This window comes from Notolepis coatsorum, assembly GCF_963971535.1.
Source record: "Notolepis coatsorum genome assembly, chromosome: 12".
In the NCBI taxonomy this organism is placed as follows: domain Eukaryota; kingdom Metazoa; phylum Chordata; class Actinopteri; order Aulopiformes; family Paralepididae; genus Notolepis; species Notolepis coatsorum.
In genome coordinates, this window is record NC_140176.1 from 124,145,143 (window position 1) to 124,161,643 (window position 16,501).

At 50.1% G+C, this 16,501-nt stretch overlaps 1 protein-coding gene across 1 annotated transcript in view; it reads right to left on the reverse strand.

Annotated features, from left to right (window-relative positions):
• Positions 1-16,501, reverse strand: part of jmjd8 (jumonji domain containing 8) — a 42,457-nt gene that overhangs the window by 21,219 nt on the left and 4,737 nt on the right. Inside the window, exons 3-5 of the mRNA XM_084326327.1 lie at positions 8,144-8,192; positions 2,562-2,658; positions 2,383-2,451 (exon numbers count right to left, since the gene is read on the reverse strand). Coding sequence (XP_084182453.1) covers positions 2,383-2,451; positions 2,562-2,658; positions 8,144-8,192 — 215 coding nt within the window. The remainder of the gene's footprint in view (positions 1-2,382; positions 2,452-2,561; positions 2,659-8,143; positions 8,193-16,501) is intronic.

The following is a 16,501-nucleotide window of genomic DNA, read 5'->3' on the forward strand; positions in this document are numbered from 1 at the left end:
CAAAATGCTTTCTACTTCAATTTGTTGGTTAGAATAGATTACCTCCGTTGAAACTTCACTGAGACTAAAAGAGACACTGAGACTATTTTTTTGTGAGCTCCGCGCACAGACGTAATAATAATAACAATAATAATAATAGCTTCATTTTATATAGCGCCTTTCAAGAGACCCACGGTCGCTTTACATAGATAGGGGGGGGGGGAATAACAAAGTAACAAACATGTGGACAGACACAACATATAAATATGATGATGGGATTCAAGTTCGCGTTTTTATTGACCATAGGCAGGCTATACATAGGCTACTTGGCACGGCCCATCGTGTAGCCGTCAAAGCTCCATCACAAATGCAGTTATGTGAATAGAAAGAGATTCCACTCAGTGATGCGCATTTGCCTGATACATGTCGTGCTGCATCCCGGGAGGAAAGGCAATGCTGCATGTTTTCAATTCATTAAATGAAACGGATACTTTTTGCAAGGGTTTACTGACTGTCATACAAATAATCAACCAACTAGAACTACATACTGTAACTTTTCAGTGCACGTTCTCAGACACGCACACAGACATGATGGAATTCAAGTTCAAGTTTGTATTGATCACATATAGGCAGGCTACACATGGCGTATAGGCTACATGTATCATACATGGCAGTGAGATTCATTGTTCTTGTATATGCTCTCGTATTATTGTTTATATAGGCTACCCAATACCGACATCAAAATAGATTGTATGCCTCTACAAATCATATGCAGCAGGTAGAAAATTTACGGAAAATCCGTCGCGATTTGGAATAAAATTGAGGAGAACTTTAATCCCTGGGTATTAATCGAACGAAACGGAAAAAGGCAGTCATATTCCAGCAAGGTCTTTATTAGTTAATATGGTCTTTAAGTTAATAGATATCATATCCGACTGTCTGTCAGTCTGTCGCGTATTTCTCCCATAACACGCTTCGCTCGGCTTAGTCCACTTTTCCACATTTCATGGGGGTATTCCATTACCGTATATGGTTAATTACGGGCGGTGCTATATGCAAATACTTAAAATCGTGCACGAGCGTGGAACTTAATGGTATTTATCAACACGGAGTGTGCGTACGACCCGTGATGAATCCCGATTTTTCTGTGCGTACACACATTCTAAATTCTGTGCTTAACACTTTGAGCGCCACGCCGGGTTTTCCTTTTTACCCGCTGAATGCCACCATCGGCGCCAATGTTAACGTTAATATCGCCTAATCTATGTTTTAAATTATGGCTATGTGTCTAATCTGCCCATCGCATTATCAAAGACTATTTTCCAGTCAGTGCTGTCAAGGCAGATTGTTTTTTTATCGCGTCGTTTCCGTTTCAGAGCATTTAGAAAAGCACCCGTTTTCAGATAAAAAACAGCCCATTCTGGAGCATTCTATGAAAATCGTCTTTTACTGGAATATTCCACAACGTTGATATTCGTCGGCCTTTTTATGAATAGTTTTCAAATAAACGCTAGATGATCAATATTATACGTGCACGCAAGCACATTCGCGCCGCGCACGGATAATCGCCCCGTTGATTTCCTCTCGGACTTTTACAGTGAAACCGAAAGCGGACATTTCACAAAACAGCTTATAACTTCATCAAACTTACTCGGATTATCCTAACACTGATAACATAGAGTCCTTACCTGACATCAGATGGTATCCAACTGGTATATTCCAATTCCTGATCACCATTCGAAAAAATCGATAAGTGTATGGATCCAACGCGATACAGTAGAACTCCATGATCCGCGGGGCTCAGAGGATCCAGAATGAACTGTGGTAACCCCGGCTGCATCAGTGGACTGGAAAATGTGGAGTACCGGATTTTTTTCCCCATTCATTTTCATTGAGTCCATTCCAAAATCCCTTATGTCATCTGGGAGACGACAGGGGGCGCTTTTTTCCACAATGATGGCAGGCGCCGCTCGGCTATACTCGGGTAGGCTCGGGTGATGCAATATGATTTCAGATCGCTAAAAAAAATTAAAAATAATAATTCCGAGAAATCTCATGAGTGGCTTTCAACCACCTATAAATAAACCTGAGTATTCTCGTGTGTGGCACGGAAAGTGTTAAGAACAAAAATAGAACACTTTCTAAGAATTGTTGATAAATGAGGGCCCAGGTCGTCGAGACCATAAACATCACTAACCGGTCAACTAGGGTGCGACCCGTTAGCCAGGGGTTATCTGGGCATCTGTGGTCGCTGCAGATGTGTTGGCTCGAACACAGTTAACCCTTTCACTACCACTCTACCAAATGGTTAACCCCTTCACTGCGACAATACAGAAGGTTAACCCTTTCACTGCCACACGACAAAGGGTTAAAGTACAACCGTGCAGGTTAAGAGGGACTCACCACTGCCTAGCGTGTCCAAAGACTGAGGCCTCAGGAGTGCGTCCACGTACTCTCTGAACGGGACGTCCACTACGACAGATGGAGTGCAACACATCATTATGTCCGGGGGAGACGAGGACACAAATACATTTAGACTGAATAATATATATACAATAGTAAATATAAATAAAGAACTGTACCTTTGCGGTAAGAATGAGTGTTGGCCGTGCTGAGTCGGACCGTCCTCTGGCCGTACTCTTCTAGTAAACTGGCCTTGGAGCACAAGAGCCGGAACTTCTGAAACAACGTCCACAACATATACAATCAGTTAAAAGTGTTACGACAAGTAAAGCTATTGTAAAATATATATCAGATTCCGAAAGTGTTCTAAAATGTGTGAATATTTTAAGTGTGAGCAGCCAGAGGCAGGGATGGAGGAAGCACCCATCCGATTGGATATAATAGGGCTGCACAATTAATGGGGGGAAAGAAATCGCAATCTCGATTCATAGACCTATGCGATCAAATTTTCTAAATTATGAAGTTTTTTTTTATAATTTATTTTACTCAAAGAAAATTTAAGTTTTTAGTTTTTTACTTTACTTTTTTAAATTATGAAAAATAAGAACAGTGTGAGAGAATTGTGATCTCAATTCTTAGAGAAAAAAATCGTGCAGCCCTAGAAGCTACCGAGGTCTAATAGCTCTACCACAGAGCTATTACAACATTATTTATCAAATCAAATCAAATGTATTTGTGAAGCCCGAGATCACAAGGTATGGGCTTTACAAGTCTTCTTTAACCCTTTCACTGCCACACGACAGAAGGTTAACCCTTTACTATCACACAACCGACGGTCGCCGTAAAGGGTTAACCGGCTGTCATGTGGCAGTGAAGGGGTTAACCTTCTGTGAATTGTCGCAGTGAAGGGGTTAACCGTTTTGGTAGTGCGGCAGTGAAAGGGTTAAACAAGATGCCCAGCTATCTGCCGCGTCGGACGTTGGCGCCCGAGGCAGCCTCCCGTAGGCGAGGGACGCGAGTGACGTGGAGGAAGGTACGCAAGGGGAGTTGCTTGCCTTGTTCCCCGAGCTCATGGCGGCCGCCGCAGCCGCTAATGGCGTGGCGTTGCTGCTGCCACTGCCGGCACCTGTTCCTGATGACATGATAGGTCATCTCTGGCAACGTCATCCTGTGAGAGAGACGGGCGTTGTCTGCCCATTCTTCCCAGCAATGGAGGCTTACGTGGCACAGGGACAGGTAATCTCCCGCATCACTGGCCTTACCCCCGCCTACGTGCCAGTCACGCGGGTGGTGGGTTTGGTCCAGGGGCTTAAGGACGGGGTGCCTCGGCTTGATAACCCGATGGCATCCATACTTTGCCCCGAAATGGTGTGGGAGCCGTTAAGAAAGCCGGTTCCCCAGGGGAAGTTAGCTAGGCAGTTGGCGACGTGGAGTGACCAGGTGTACATCGCCTCGACACAGAGCCTGGCTGCGACCTCCAACATCGCGCAGCTGGCGCGCTACATGTCGGGGCTGATGGCGGGCGGGACGGTACTAGATGACCATCAACGATACCTTCACGCCCAGGCGACTGGAGCCATCCTGCACCTAACCCAGCTGCAGGCGATAGCCGCCGGGAAGGAGCACGCCCTGCCCTGGCCACTCTCATCCAGCGCCACCTTTGGCTGGAGCAGGCGCGGGTGCCGGACCAGAGGAGGATTACGCTGCTCACGGCCCCCCTCTCCGATGCTGGACTATTCGGGTCGGCCATGCAGCAGATGACGGCAGCCTGCAGGGAGATGGAGGAGGAGCGTTCCGTGCTCCAGCCCCATTTCCCCCGACCCGAGGCCACCGGTGATGTCCGGAGGAAGCAACGCCGGCAGAGGGCCACGACCGTTGCCACCATCACCGCCGCCGCTGCTGGGCCTTCCGCTAAGAAGGCCAGGAGTGGAGGGAGTGCCGCGACCGCTGCAGCCAGTCATCCCACGCCCGGAGGTAACGGTAGGGATCGACGTGACCAGGCTCCCCAGCACCGTCCCTCCGAGCCGGCTCCCCGTGGGGGCAAACAGCGCTCTGCACGCGGCGCTAGTGACTCCCCTGTTTACCCCCCCCCCCAACATATGATTTTTGTTATTAAATAAAAAGTCCCTCCTGGTGAGGGACTGTTTTTTGTTACAAAACGTGTGTTTATTCACTATATATTGGGGATACGATGTATAACCCTCACCTAGCTGTGGGGTTGTGTGCTTGCTTAGGGAGTGGGGCAGTTTTCTTTGAAAATTGATTTCTGGTCGCTATATACATGTGTGCTTAGCAAGGCCTGTGGCTAGCACTCGCTCAAAAGACTTGTCTTCTCTCGTCATAAAAGACGGCGTTCTTCTTGCAGTAGTACGAGTGAACTTTACCTTTTTTATCTGAGGGGGTTGTGTGTATTCTGTTACGTTTGGGAAACATGGCATCGAGTCCACAACTAGGTTGAGTGTTGTGCCGAGGTCTTTGGACCCTCTCTTTTTTTTATATATATATATTGATCTTTTTTCCCCTCCATTTTCCTCCGATTTTCTCCCATCCCAATGTTAGTCGTATGCCAATTCCCAATCCCCTTCCTGGTCGCTGCGCACTTACCCCCCACAGTCGGTCTGGGAGAGTGGAGGCTACCACGTGCTTCCTCCGACACACGTCCAGCCAATCACTGCTTCTTTTCACCTGGCAGCGCGGATATTCTCTGAGAGGGCGTAGCGTGTGGAAGGATCACACTATCCCACTCAGGTCCCATCCGCGCTTAGCAGGCGCCCCGACCGAACTGTAGGAGTCGCTGTTTACAACGACCCGGACCCACCCCGCCAGCTTCTCCCACCCTCTAATACAGCCAATTGTATTAGTGTGAACGGCCAGCCAAGCTGGTGACAACCCCGGAGCTGTGAGCTGGATTCGAACAGGCGAATCCTAGCGTTTGGACCCTCTCTTTAACGTCTGTTGTTTTTTTCTTTACTTGGTAAAAGGTAAAAAAATGCGGGTGGCGAGTTCGCACATGAGCCTAAAGCCTTGTATAAAAACCAGTTTTTTACACAAACGAGTTTATCGTCTGTGGCTGGCGTGCAACTGTTAAGCTTATCCTAGAGGATATATGCTTTTTCATGTAGCATGCTAGACAACTGGTATCATGCGCTGTTTGTTGTTTTCATCGTATCCGGGGTGTGGGGTCATAGGGGGTGAACTGATAAACCCCTCCCCCTTTTACTGATTGGCCAGGGGGTTGGACCTCCTGTTGGTCGGTCTTCCTGTCACGCTGTGGGGTCAGCGCGTCACAGGGAGGGGAAAGGGGGGGGGGGGGGGGGAGTTCCCTGGTCCCACGCCATATTTGGATAGGTGGGTCACGGGATTTCCCCGGCCATAGAATACATCACTGGGCGCGTTTCTATTGGTCATGAGACTTCCGTGAGTTATTTCAGGCTCCATGCTATGGACCACTGTCATTGTCAAGATTGGGTGATGCGATGCGTTGGAAACTGTTCGTTTTCTGCTCTGCTCTCTATTTAAATATGTATTGAGCTTTTGGTCACGTGGCTCAATGTTTACATATATCTTTTCAATTGTTACTCACATGAAAGGTCTCTCTGGGGGTTCCCTGTCTTCCCTCTTATATACAGAGCGGTGTTGACAGGGTTTTTTCCCTCGGATGCGTCAAATGGGACCCATAGCTGTGTCTTGTTGGCCGGCTTCCTGCCGCTCGTCCCAGACGGCATGGAGGGAACGTTGTCTGGTTTCTTATTAGAATTACCATTGATGTGTTTTTTGGGTCTCTGCTACCCTGAAGGACTTTGTGCTTTTCCGGGGGGGAAATGCCGGGTCAGCCCGGGCGTCGCGGGGATTGATATCATGGATGTGTGTGTCATATTGTCGACACTACGAGTTGCCCTTCACAGTGATGTGCTTGGTCCATATTGTGTTGTACCTTGCGCTGTGTTAAGGGGCCTGGTCCTTCTCCATTCGTTTTCGCCCCTCCCTCCCCCTGCTGGGCAGGGATGGGAGGGGGCTGTCAAGGAGGTTTTCTATTGAACCCCTCTGGCATCCCTGTGTAGGTCTCGGTCCGCCGGGCCCAGGTCCGAACTCGTTCTCGTCGACCTGTTGGCCTGGGTTAACCCGTTTGAAAACTGAAACACTTGTACTGCCTGCATAGCCGGCGTATACGCGCAGTTATGTTTCTGAGTTTTTTTCTTGGTGGGTTAAAGGAACAACCGCCTCCTGTTAAACTAAACATAGGGGGGTGGTTGGTTCCCTGGTCTGTTGGTAGCAGAGTCTACTCTCGGGTTGAGGCCGGGCTTGACCCCGTCTGCCCGCGAGTGTGCCCCCGCACCTTTCATGACGTCTGCCAATCGTGTCAGCCTTCTCTTGAACCTCGACCTCACTGGAGGGGTCGGGTTTGTGGAGGTTGCGACATGGTGCACAGCATACCGAACGCCCCTTCCGCCGGGGTGCCGTTTCACAGTAGACCCCTTAGGCGCCTGTCTAGTCCGCAGTGCTCCGGGCACAGGTCGAGTTATGCTCTTGGGGCCTGTTGCCTGGATTGAGGGATCAACCTCTTTGGGGGTCGTCTCCCCAGTGCGCCGACTGGCCCCACAGTGTTGTGGGGATGTAGCCTCTTTGGAGTGCTTCAGGGCGGCGTGCTGTAGGGGGGAAGGGCCTGCTCTTGGATTGGGCCCGTCCGGGGGGTGGTATCACCAGTGACCGTCTGGTGGGGTCCCGATGCTACGGCATTGTTGGCCTCACCGGGCCCCCTTTTTCGGGGTCCTGGCCCTCAGGCTGTTCCTAGGGCTGGGTCCTCCTCCGCGCTCCGCTGCTACGGCCTTGCCACGGGGATGGGGTATTGACCTTTGACCCCGTGATGTTGGGGGCTGTGACGGGGGTGTTTTGCTTCCCGTCCGTTCCCTAGTGGCATGTGGGATGCGCGCCTGAGTGGTCGCGGGTCCTTCTGTGTGAAGGTAAGTCCCACGGTCTGCTCACCCTGTGCGTTTGAGGTGCTAAACCCTCTTCGCACAGTCAGATCCGCTTCCCTCCCGTCCCCCTCTAGGGGGGTCCGGGGGCTCGGGTCCTCCCCGGTTCTGATGGTTGTGGGGGGCCTCAGCGGGTACATCTGTCGAGCTTCCGCTCTGCTCAGCTCCTGTGTTCCACTACGAGCAGAGCGTAAGCTATACGATAATATAACATACGGTTATTCTATAACCCTAGTTATATGAGTATAGCGAGCGCTCTGCTCTGACTCACTGAGGACCCCATGGTCTTCGCCTTCAGTGGTGAAAGACTTGGGAAGGAGCTGATGGTGTGGCCACGACCCCGCTTATGTAGAGGAGCGGATGTGGGTGTGGCCTGGCGGATGGGTGTGTAGTACATGTGGAGAAGATTATTCATTATTAGATTGGATAAAGGGATAGTTCCAATAGAGCAGAGCGCTCGCTATACTCATATAACTAGGGTTATAGAATAACCTGACGTTATCAATGCATGCTGACCTACTTTACCCAGGGGCCATTACAGTACACCTAACCCCTCCCCCACCTAACTGCAGGAGAGCAGCCGTGTGGCTTTGTTATTGTGATGTGATGATGTGATTGATTGACTGATTTCCATGGCAACAATATCAAACATTCTATGACCATTCAAGAATGTAGATTTGAATAGTAATGGTGTCACGAACACAGATGGTTCCCTACTTTCTCCACAGGGGGCATGAGAACATTCAGTGCACGTAGTGAGTTGCTTTTGAGATGGAAATCCAACATACCGTGTTATCAGTTAGTCCTCTCAGAACGACTGGTCTTGTGTATGCATATCTAAAAAATAAAAAATAAAAAAAACAATAGATATGAATATAATGTTATACCAGTGCGCAGCTTCAAAGCTACAGTAGCACTATGGGAAATCCACGAAAAGGCAACTGACTCCAAAACACCTACCAGACAGCCAATCATATTCAAGTGTGGTTTTTAACTAGCATGAAGATACTGTTCTGTTTCATTAGGGGCTCTGCTTGGCATCACTACTACTGCACTCGCTCGCGTACGTGCACGCGCACTGAATAAATTCCACAAATGTACCTTTAATACCAGTATTAGTCTGACCACACCCCTCATCAGCTTACCTTCATAAGCAGGTGTGTGGTCACCTGCTCTCCTCCTTCTCGCTTTCACCACAAGAAAGTGCCTCGGTAGTACCCCACTTGACGTGTTGTTAGTGGAGAAAGATTTTTTGTTTACAAGGAAGATACGTTGACATCATATCTTTATTTTCTCTCTCACTATTTTCGAGAAAATACGGCGATATTGTCTTCGTACTGGAGTGTCTAGAAGATGTTGATCATTCTAAAAACCCTCCACCGGTTTTTCGTATTGGGAGCACGCCGCTGCATGCTTCTCAACTGCAGTTCCTTGCTGTGTTTGTTGGGGTGAAACCTGTCAGGCCACAGCTGAACTGTCGGACATGCCGCTGTTGTGAGAAGCGGTGCGTTCCAGGTTGGGTGAGTAGTGTTTGCTGGCAGGCTCCACTTGTCTGTTAGTGCTATGGGGGCTACTTGACAATGTTTATGGAAACCGGCCCCAGGCTAGGGTCCTTTGTTCAGCCACCTAGGCGACAGAAGACCTTGGTCTGAAGACCATTATAGTTTAACTAGTGGGCCGCGACCATTAACACTGGTGATCCCTGTGTGTTTTGGACGAGTGGATTCTCTCTGTCACCGTGTTAAGGCCCCATCTTTCATATCCAAATGAGAGTATTCCTTCACGAGGGGATATGTGCATGATGTGCGATAGCGGCAGATTCATGTTCAAAGTCAGCTACACAGGCCAGTTGGTATTGTGCTGATTCCGTCGGGTGTTGGTAGAATCACCGTTGTGAAGCGGTGTTGACATCTTGTTTTCTCTTTTCTCTAAAAAAGTGAGGAGAGGTTTCAGAACGGCGGCCTGTCTGGGTGAGTGTTATGTCATTGTTTACATGTTCATAGCTTGCGGTTAGCCAGTCAGCTGTTAACTGCTGCGTTAGCCTGCTGGATCGCTGCATGGCCTGCTTAGGTTGGGCCTACTGTTAGCCAGTCAGCTGTTAGCTGCGGTGCTAGCATGGCGTGATCGCTAGGTAACGTTAGCTTGCTGCTATAGGCCATGGCCTGGCGCGGGGTAGCTTTAGCTTCTCGCGCGCCGCTGTGAGCTTGCTTCTGGTCGCGTGCGCAGTTAGCTCGGCGTCTCGCGAGCAGGAGCATTAGCACCCGAACGGTTGGAGCGGCCGTTAGCTTGATGCTATTCTGTTGAACGTGCTTTGATTTTAACATGTTTTACACTCTTGACTACGACGTCATCCTTGACATGGGATGTTCGTCGACCCTGCCCTGAGCCAGGACGGCAAGGTTGCATCAACAGAGGACTGTAGTGCGGGTTGGAGCGGTGACGCTGCCCAGTTCGGGCAACACAGGAGCGGCTGTGTTCCTACGGTGTCTGTGACTGCACTTCGCTGATCTGCGTTCGGGGTAGGAACGGGTTTGACCAGACCTTTTAACACGTCTTCTAGTTTTACTTTTCTAAATGTATTGTGAATAACGATGTTTTTCCCAAAACGTGTGTTGCTGCAATGCATTTAGGATACGTTGCGGGTTATGTGTGAGCTGTTTTGTCACTGGCAGTTAGCTTCTCCGTGCAAATCGGGATGTAATGATCTGGTTGTTGTGTGAGAAACATCATGGTGTTTATATGTACCGTGTACTCACAACTAAGGTAACTAACCTATGAAGCTATGCTTGGTGACAAGTGAGTAAAAGAATGTTCTTTTCTCAGACTGTGATGACAATGAACAGTGTGTTCACATATTAACAGGTTTTCCTGTTTTAACTGGCCGTATTGAGGGTAAAATAGGAGGATTGTGTTTCCCCCCGGTTCCCTGGGGACTTTTTCATCCTCCTATCAGACATGTTTGTGCACTATTTGTGTCTTTTGTGTGGTAGGGATGCGATGTAACTCTTAGCTTGATTGCTGAGGTTGTGCTAAATCTGCTGGAGAAACTTTATTTTCCTAAAAGAGAAAAGGGTTTGGTCGCTGTCATGTGTGCTTAGCAAGGCCTGTGGCCGATACTAATCGAGAATGATGTATTCTCTCATTGTGAAAAAACGGCGTTCCTCTGTTGAGTGTTTTTTGCCATTTTTTGTAGGTGATGATGGGTTGTGTGTGTCATGTGACCTACAACTGGGTTGGACTGGCCACAGAAGCACATGTGTATGTTGGACCGGGGCTCTTAGAGCCCTCTCTATTCTGTGTTTTTCCTTAGTAAAAATCAGATAGCAGGTTAGCTCATGCGCTGTGTGGAGCTGTCAAACGCTTCATTACATCGTATCATGGGTGTGGGGTCGTAAAGGGGTGAACTGGTAACCTTTCCTCTCCCCCTTGTTTCTGTCGGTCAGGGGTACACCCCCTGTCCTTCAAGGTTCCCGTCACGTGGCGGTTCGGCACGTTACGGGGGGGGGGGGGGGGGGGGGGGGGGGGGGGAGGGAGTTTCCTGGTCCCACGGCCTGGTATATTGGGCGTGTGCACCGCAGGAATTCCCCCGCCATAGAGTACGTCACCGTGCGCGTCTCTGTTGGTAGGACTTCCGTGTGCTGTTCAGGTCCATGTGATGGATCTGTTTCGGGGGGGTGGTCAGGGCTCCTCCTCACCAAGCGCCTATTCGGGCCTTCTGTGAGTTCGGACTCCTTCTTCCATGTGAGGGAGCCTCCATCAGAGTACAGAGCCTTCCTCCTCAGATTGTCAAAGTGAGTGGACCCTCTGGAAGGGTCCTATTCTATTGTATATGTATTCGATTCAATTCGATTATTGAGTGTGTATGGGTTCAGTGCCTCTTCCCCGGAGAGCCCTAAAACCAATTTTTTACATGGCTCAAGGTGCAATATATTCTTTTCAATCTGTACAGCTCGCGTGGGAAGTCTCTCTGGGGATCCCCGTCTCCTTCCTATGGGAGGGTGGTGGGATGTAGAAATGTGAACATTTTTTACCCCGGTTGTGTAGACTGGGATACATACTGTTGATGCTTCCTTCTTTTCTATTCCAGAAGTGTTGGAGTTAGGGAGTGTCACACCCCTCTTGTCGTTCCCCTGGGCGCCTTGGGGATTCAATGACAGGTCTAAATAGCCTGTTCATTGATGGGGGTGTGTCCCGACGCACGTATAGTGCTAGCTCGCTGTAAACAGGCCTTGGTTGCTTGTGGTTGAAACAGCGTTTTTATAAAGCAACTGAGATGGGGGTTTTTCCTCTTCCGACGACCAAATCCCATGACCTGGGTTGGTTTTTCGACGGATTCTCGTTCATGTCTGGGGGATGATGACGGAATGGATCTGAACATATGTAGAGGGGTCTCACGCCCTTGGGGTGGGCCACCAGGCGCGGTTCGCCCGAACGTCTGGGTGGCGCCTTCTTTTCATGTTAAGATCAACACGCATATCTGCCCTTCTCCTGGAGTAGGCATGTCGGCGTGGTTAGGGCACGGGACTGGTTCTGGTCACGCTGGTCCAGATCAGTTGAACCCGTTGTCCGCCGGGGATGCAGATCTGCTGTTCTGGTACCCTGAGGGACTTGGGCTTTTTTCAGGGGGAAAAATGCCGGGTCGGTCTGGGTGTCGCAGGGTTAAGCGCTATGGAGACCCTGGTTGGGTACGTTTTTACTCAGCACTGTCGTAATGGCTTACAGCCATGCCATTCTGTACACGCTCGATCTCGTCGGATCTCGGCCGCTACACAGGTTGGTCCTGGTTAGTACTTGGTTGGGAGACCGCCTGGGAATACCAAGTACGGTGTGCTTAGGGGCTGGTCTCCATTCTTTTTCGCTCCTCTCTCACGCATGGTGATGAGGGGCCTGTGGGGGTGGTTTTTTGACCTCCTCTGGTGACCCTGTGCTTCCCGTACCGCCAGGCCCGGTCCGAAGTAATGTTTCGTCGACCCGTAGGCCTGGGTTAACCTTTTTTGAAAACTGAAACACTTGTACTGCGGTATAGCCGGTGTATACCCGCAGGTGTGTTTTGGAGTTTTTTCTTGAGGGGTTATAGGAACAACCACCGCATTGGGTAACACCGAGGTGGTTGATTCCCTGGTGTGTTGGAGCAGTGTCAACTCCCGGGTTCACCGGTTGAGGGTGCCCCTGCACGTTCATGACGTCTGCCAATCGTGTCAGCCTTCTCTGCCTCGACCCCTCTGGGTGGGTTTTTTTTAAATGGAGGCTTGGTCATGCAACACCGCCAGCTTACGCTCCTTCCGCCGGGGCGGCTGTGTTCAGCTGTCCCCTCTGGCGCCTGTCTCGTCCGCAGTCTCCAGGCTAGGGTTAACAGCCTGTTGCCTGGTTTTTCCCCGGTGCGCTGCCTGCTTCCGTTGGTTAACCTTTTTTGTGTGCTTACGGCCATGCTGACTGCCTGTTCTGCAGGGTCAGTGTGCCAGGCGGTGTACTATTGGGGGGACAGGGCCCGCTCGGCTTACGGCCATACCGACCTGAACACGCCCGATCTCGTCCGATCTCGGGAGCTAAGCAGGTTCTGGCCTGGTTAGTACTTGGTTGGGATACCGCCTGGGAATACCAGGTGCAGTAACTGAGGGGCCTTTGTCCGAATACGCTGGCGATGTGGGGGGCGGGGCACTACGTGCCCACCTGGTGGGGTCTTGATGCTGGCATCATGGACTTCTCCGGGCCCCCATTCCAGGGAGTCCAGTCCTTTTGGTGGGTCTGGGTCTTCCTTCGCGCTCCGCTGCTACGGCCTTGCCACGGGGTTGGGTTTGCCCTTGACCCCGTGATTCTGGGGGCAGTAACGAGGTTGTTCCTCCGTTCGTTCCCGGGTGGCATGCGGGTTGTGCGTGTGTGTAGTCGTGGGGTCAAGCCACGGTCTGCTCACCCTGTGCGTTGAGTTGCTTGAGTGCCTCTTCGCACGGTCGGGTCCGTCGCCTTCCCGTGAAGCCTCTAATAGGGGGGATACCCTCCATTAGGGGGGGTCGGGGGGGCTCGGCCCTCCCTGTTCTGATGGTTTTGGGGGGCTGTCAGCGGGGTGTATTTGTCAGCCAGCGGCTCCGCTTGGCCTCCCTTGTGCAGTAGTGATGCCAAGCAGAGCCCCTAATGAAACAGAACGTTAGGTTATGACTATAACCAAGTTCTGTTAATTAGGGGTGACGCTTGGCATCAGACGGCCGCTGCAGCCCTTGACCTCACCTTGTGGTGAAAGCTTGGGAAGGAGGAGAGCAGGTGACCACACACCTGCTTATGAAGGTAAGCTGATGAGGGGTGTGGTCAGACTAATACTGGTATTAAAGGTACATTTGTGGAATTTATTCAGTGCGCGTGCACGTACGCGAGCGAGTGCAGTAGTAGTGATGCCAAGCGTCACCCCTAATTAACAGAACTTGGTTATAGTCATAACCTAACGATATCAAGATTTTGATGAATCATAAATACCAGCCATGTCATGCTAGCTCATCAGCAAAGGGGGTAGATATTGCTTTAAGATGAAGCTATTTTAAGCTAGCTTCCTTTCCTTGGGGATAAAATGGGCATTGCCATTTTCAAAGGGGTCCATTGACCTAAGTACAGAGTCACTGGGTACAGGATTTTTGGTTCAGTGCACGTTGTGAAGAGAATTACTGGTCTAAATGGTAAATGGCTGCATTTATATAACAGCTTTTATCCACCGACGGCGGAGGCAACCATGCAAGGTGCCAACTTGCTCATCAGGAGCAATTAGGGGTTAAGTGTCTTGCTCAAGGACACTTCGACACGCTGCCCGGGAGGAGCAGGAATCGAACCGGGAACCTCCAGATTACCAGGCGACTGCTCTACCTCCCGAGCCACTATCGCCTGGTCTAGCTTTAACCATGCACGTTAAATTCAAAACTCTGATGTTTTATTGTTTACTTTTATTCATATTTTATATGGTCTCATTATCTCAATTGAGTAGATTAGATTAGATTCACTTTATTGTTGTCATTACACAGTACAAGACAAGATTGTGTACGACGTCCAACCAGGATGTGACAAACAATCAACAGTCAGTTGCAATATAAGACACATAAATAAAACTGTACAGTAAAGTGCAATGGTTAGCACAATGTGCAATGGTGAGAAAACTAAATAATAAATAAAATAATCATTAAATTAAAGTCTACATAAGCTAAGGCTATATATATATACACAGGTATACAGTGAGGTGCAGTGGTCTAAGTAGAGTTTTGTTTCAGAAGTCTGACAGCTGAGGGCAAGAAACTATTCATGGTCCTGTTGGTTCTGCCTGGGAGGCTGCGGTAGCATGCCCCAGAGAGAGGACCCTGCAGGCGGGTAGCGTGCCCCAGAGCGAGTACCCCGCAGGCGGGTAGCGTGCCCCAGAGCGAGTACCCCGCAGGCGGGTAGCGTGCCCCAGAGAGAGGACCCCGCAGGCGGGTAGCGTGCCCCAGAGAGAGTACCCCGCAGGCGGGTAGCGTGCCCCAGAGCGAGTACCCCGCAGGCGGGTAGCGTGCCCCAGAGCGAGTACCCCGCAGGCGGGTAGCGTGCCCCAGAGCGAGTACCCCGCAGGCGGGTAGCGTGCCCCAGAGCGAGGACCCCGCAGGCGGGTAGCGTGCCCCAGAGCGAGTACCCCGCAGGCGGGTAGCGTGCCCCAGAGCGAGTACCCCGCAGGCGGGTAGCGTGCCCCAGAGCGAGTACCCCGCAGGCGGGTGAACAGTCCATGGTTGGGGTGAGAAGCGTCTCTGATGATGTTCCGTGCTCTCTGTGAGTATAATCAATCAATTGAGTATAGGCAACAGTTCAGAGTTCATACAGTCTGGGCAATGGGATGAGTCTCTGGTATCAATTTATAAATCAATTGTAAAATTCCTGTTGTCCCAACCTTAAAAACACAATGAAAACCATGCATTATAGAGTGTACACACAGCGTCTTGCTTCTGTCTAGAGCAGGGGTCGGCAACCTTTACGGTCAAAAGGGCCATTTTGCCCCCTCCTGCACGAAATACAATTAATCTGGAGCCGCAAAACCTATTTACCCTTAGAATTAAGATAACAGTGTATACAGTTTTATATATACTTATACTATATAGAGAGAGGGATTGAAATGTATTCAAAAGCGTATTTCCAGTACCTATTGTTCGTTCGGTCTCAAATGTCGGAGCGGAGACGGGCAGAAATGACGGGGGGGGGGGTCGGAAACATAAGATTAGCCGCCTGCAGACGGCAGGGAGAGGCGCGGGGTGGGAGGTATATTTTAGTTGATGAAATATTAAACACTTTTTTATTTCAGTTCACAGTATCACCTCGATCTCCAAAATAAGAGGTGTTCTTTTTTTAAATTAAAATAGCTGTAATTTATTATTTCCATATTATAATTATTTTCCAAACCTACAGGGAGCCACTGCAGAGTGACTGCAGGGCCTGACCTCTGAACTCTGACCCAGACTGGATGAACTCTGACCCAGACTGGATGAACTCTGACCCAGACTGGATGAACTCTGACCCAGACTGGATGACCTCTGACCCAGACTGGATGAACTCTGAACTGTTGCCTATACTCAATACTCAAAGTATACCTGCCTACCGCCTTCACTGTCTACAACTGTAATCATAATTACTATGACCACAAAAATCCACTGTTTATAAAGTCTCATGTTATGAAATGTAATGATTTGGTAAAAAAAAATGTATCCACTTTTTCTCCCCATTTTCTATTTTTCTCCCATCCCAATTTCGTATTTTTCCAATTCCCCCCTCCCCTGTCTTGAACGTTGCTAGACTATGCCTCCCACTGGTCGGCTGTAGTGAGGATAGAAGCCTTGCATCACGTGTCCCCTCCGGTACACGAGGAGGCAGCCTGTCGCATCTTTTCACCGCAGCAGCTTGATCTCTCAGTGTCGAGGAGTAACGCGTGGGAGGCTCACGCTGCTGCCCCCGATACTTCCGGCGTCACCCAACCGACCTGTAGGAGTCGCTGTCCACAACGTCCAATCCCCACCCACCGGCTTTCCCACCCTCTAACACTTGCCAATTGTATTAGTATGAACGACCGGCCAGCCGGTAGCAACACCGAGAGCTGGGCTCGAACCCAGCGTATCCTGCGTTAGTGGCGAGCGCCTTGCCCACTGCGCAACTCAGCC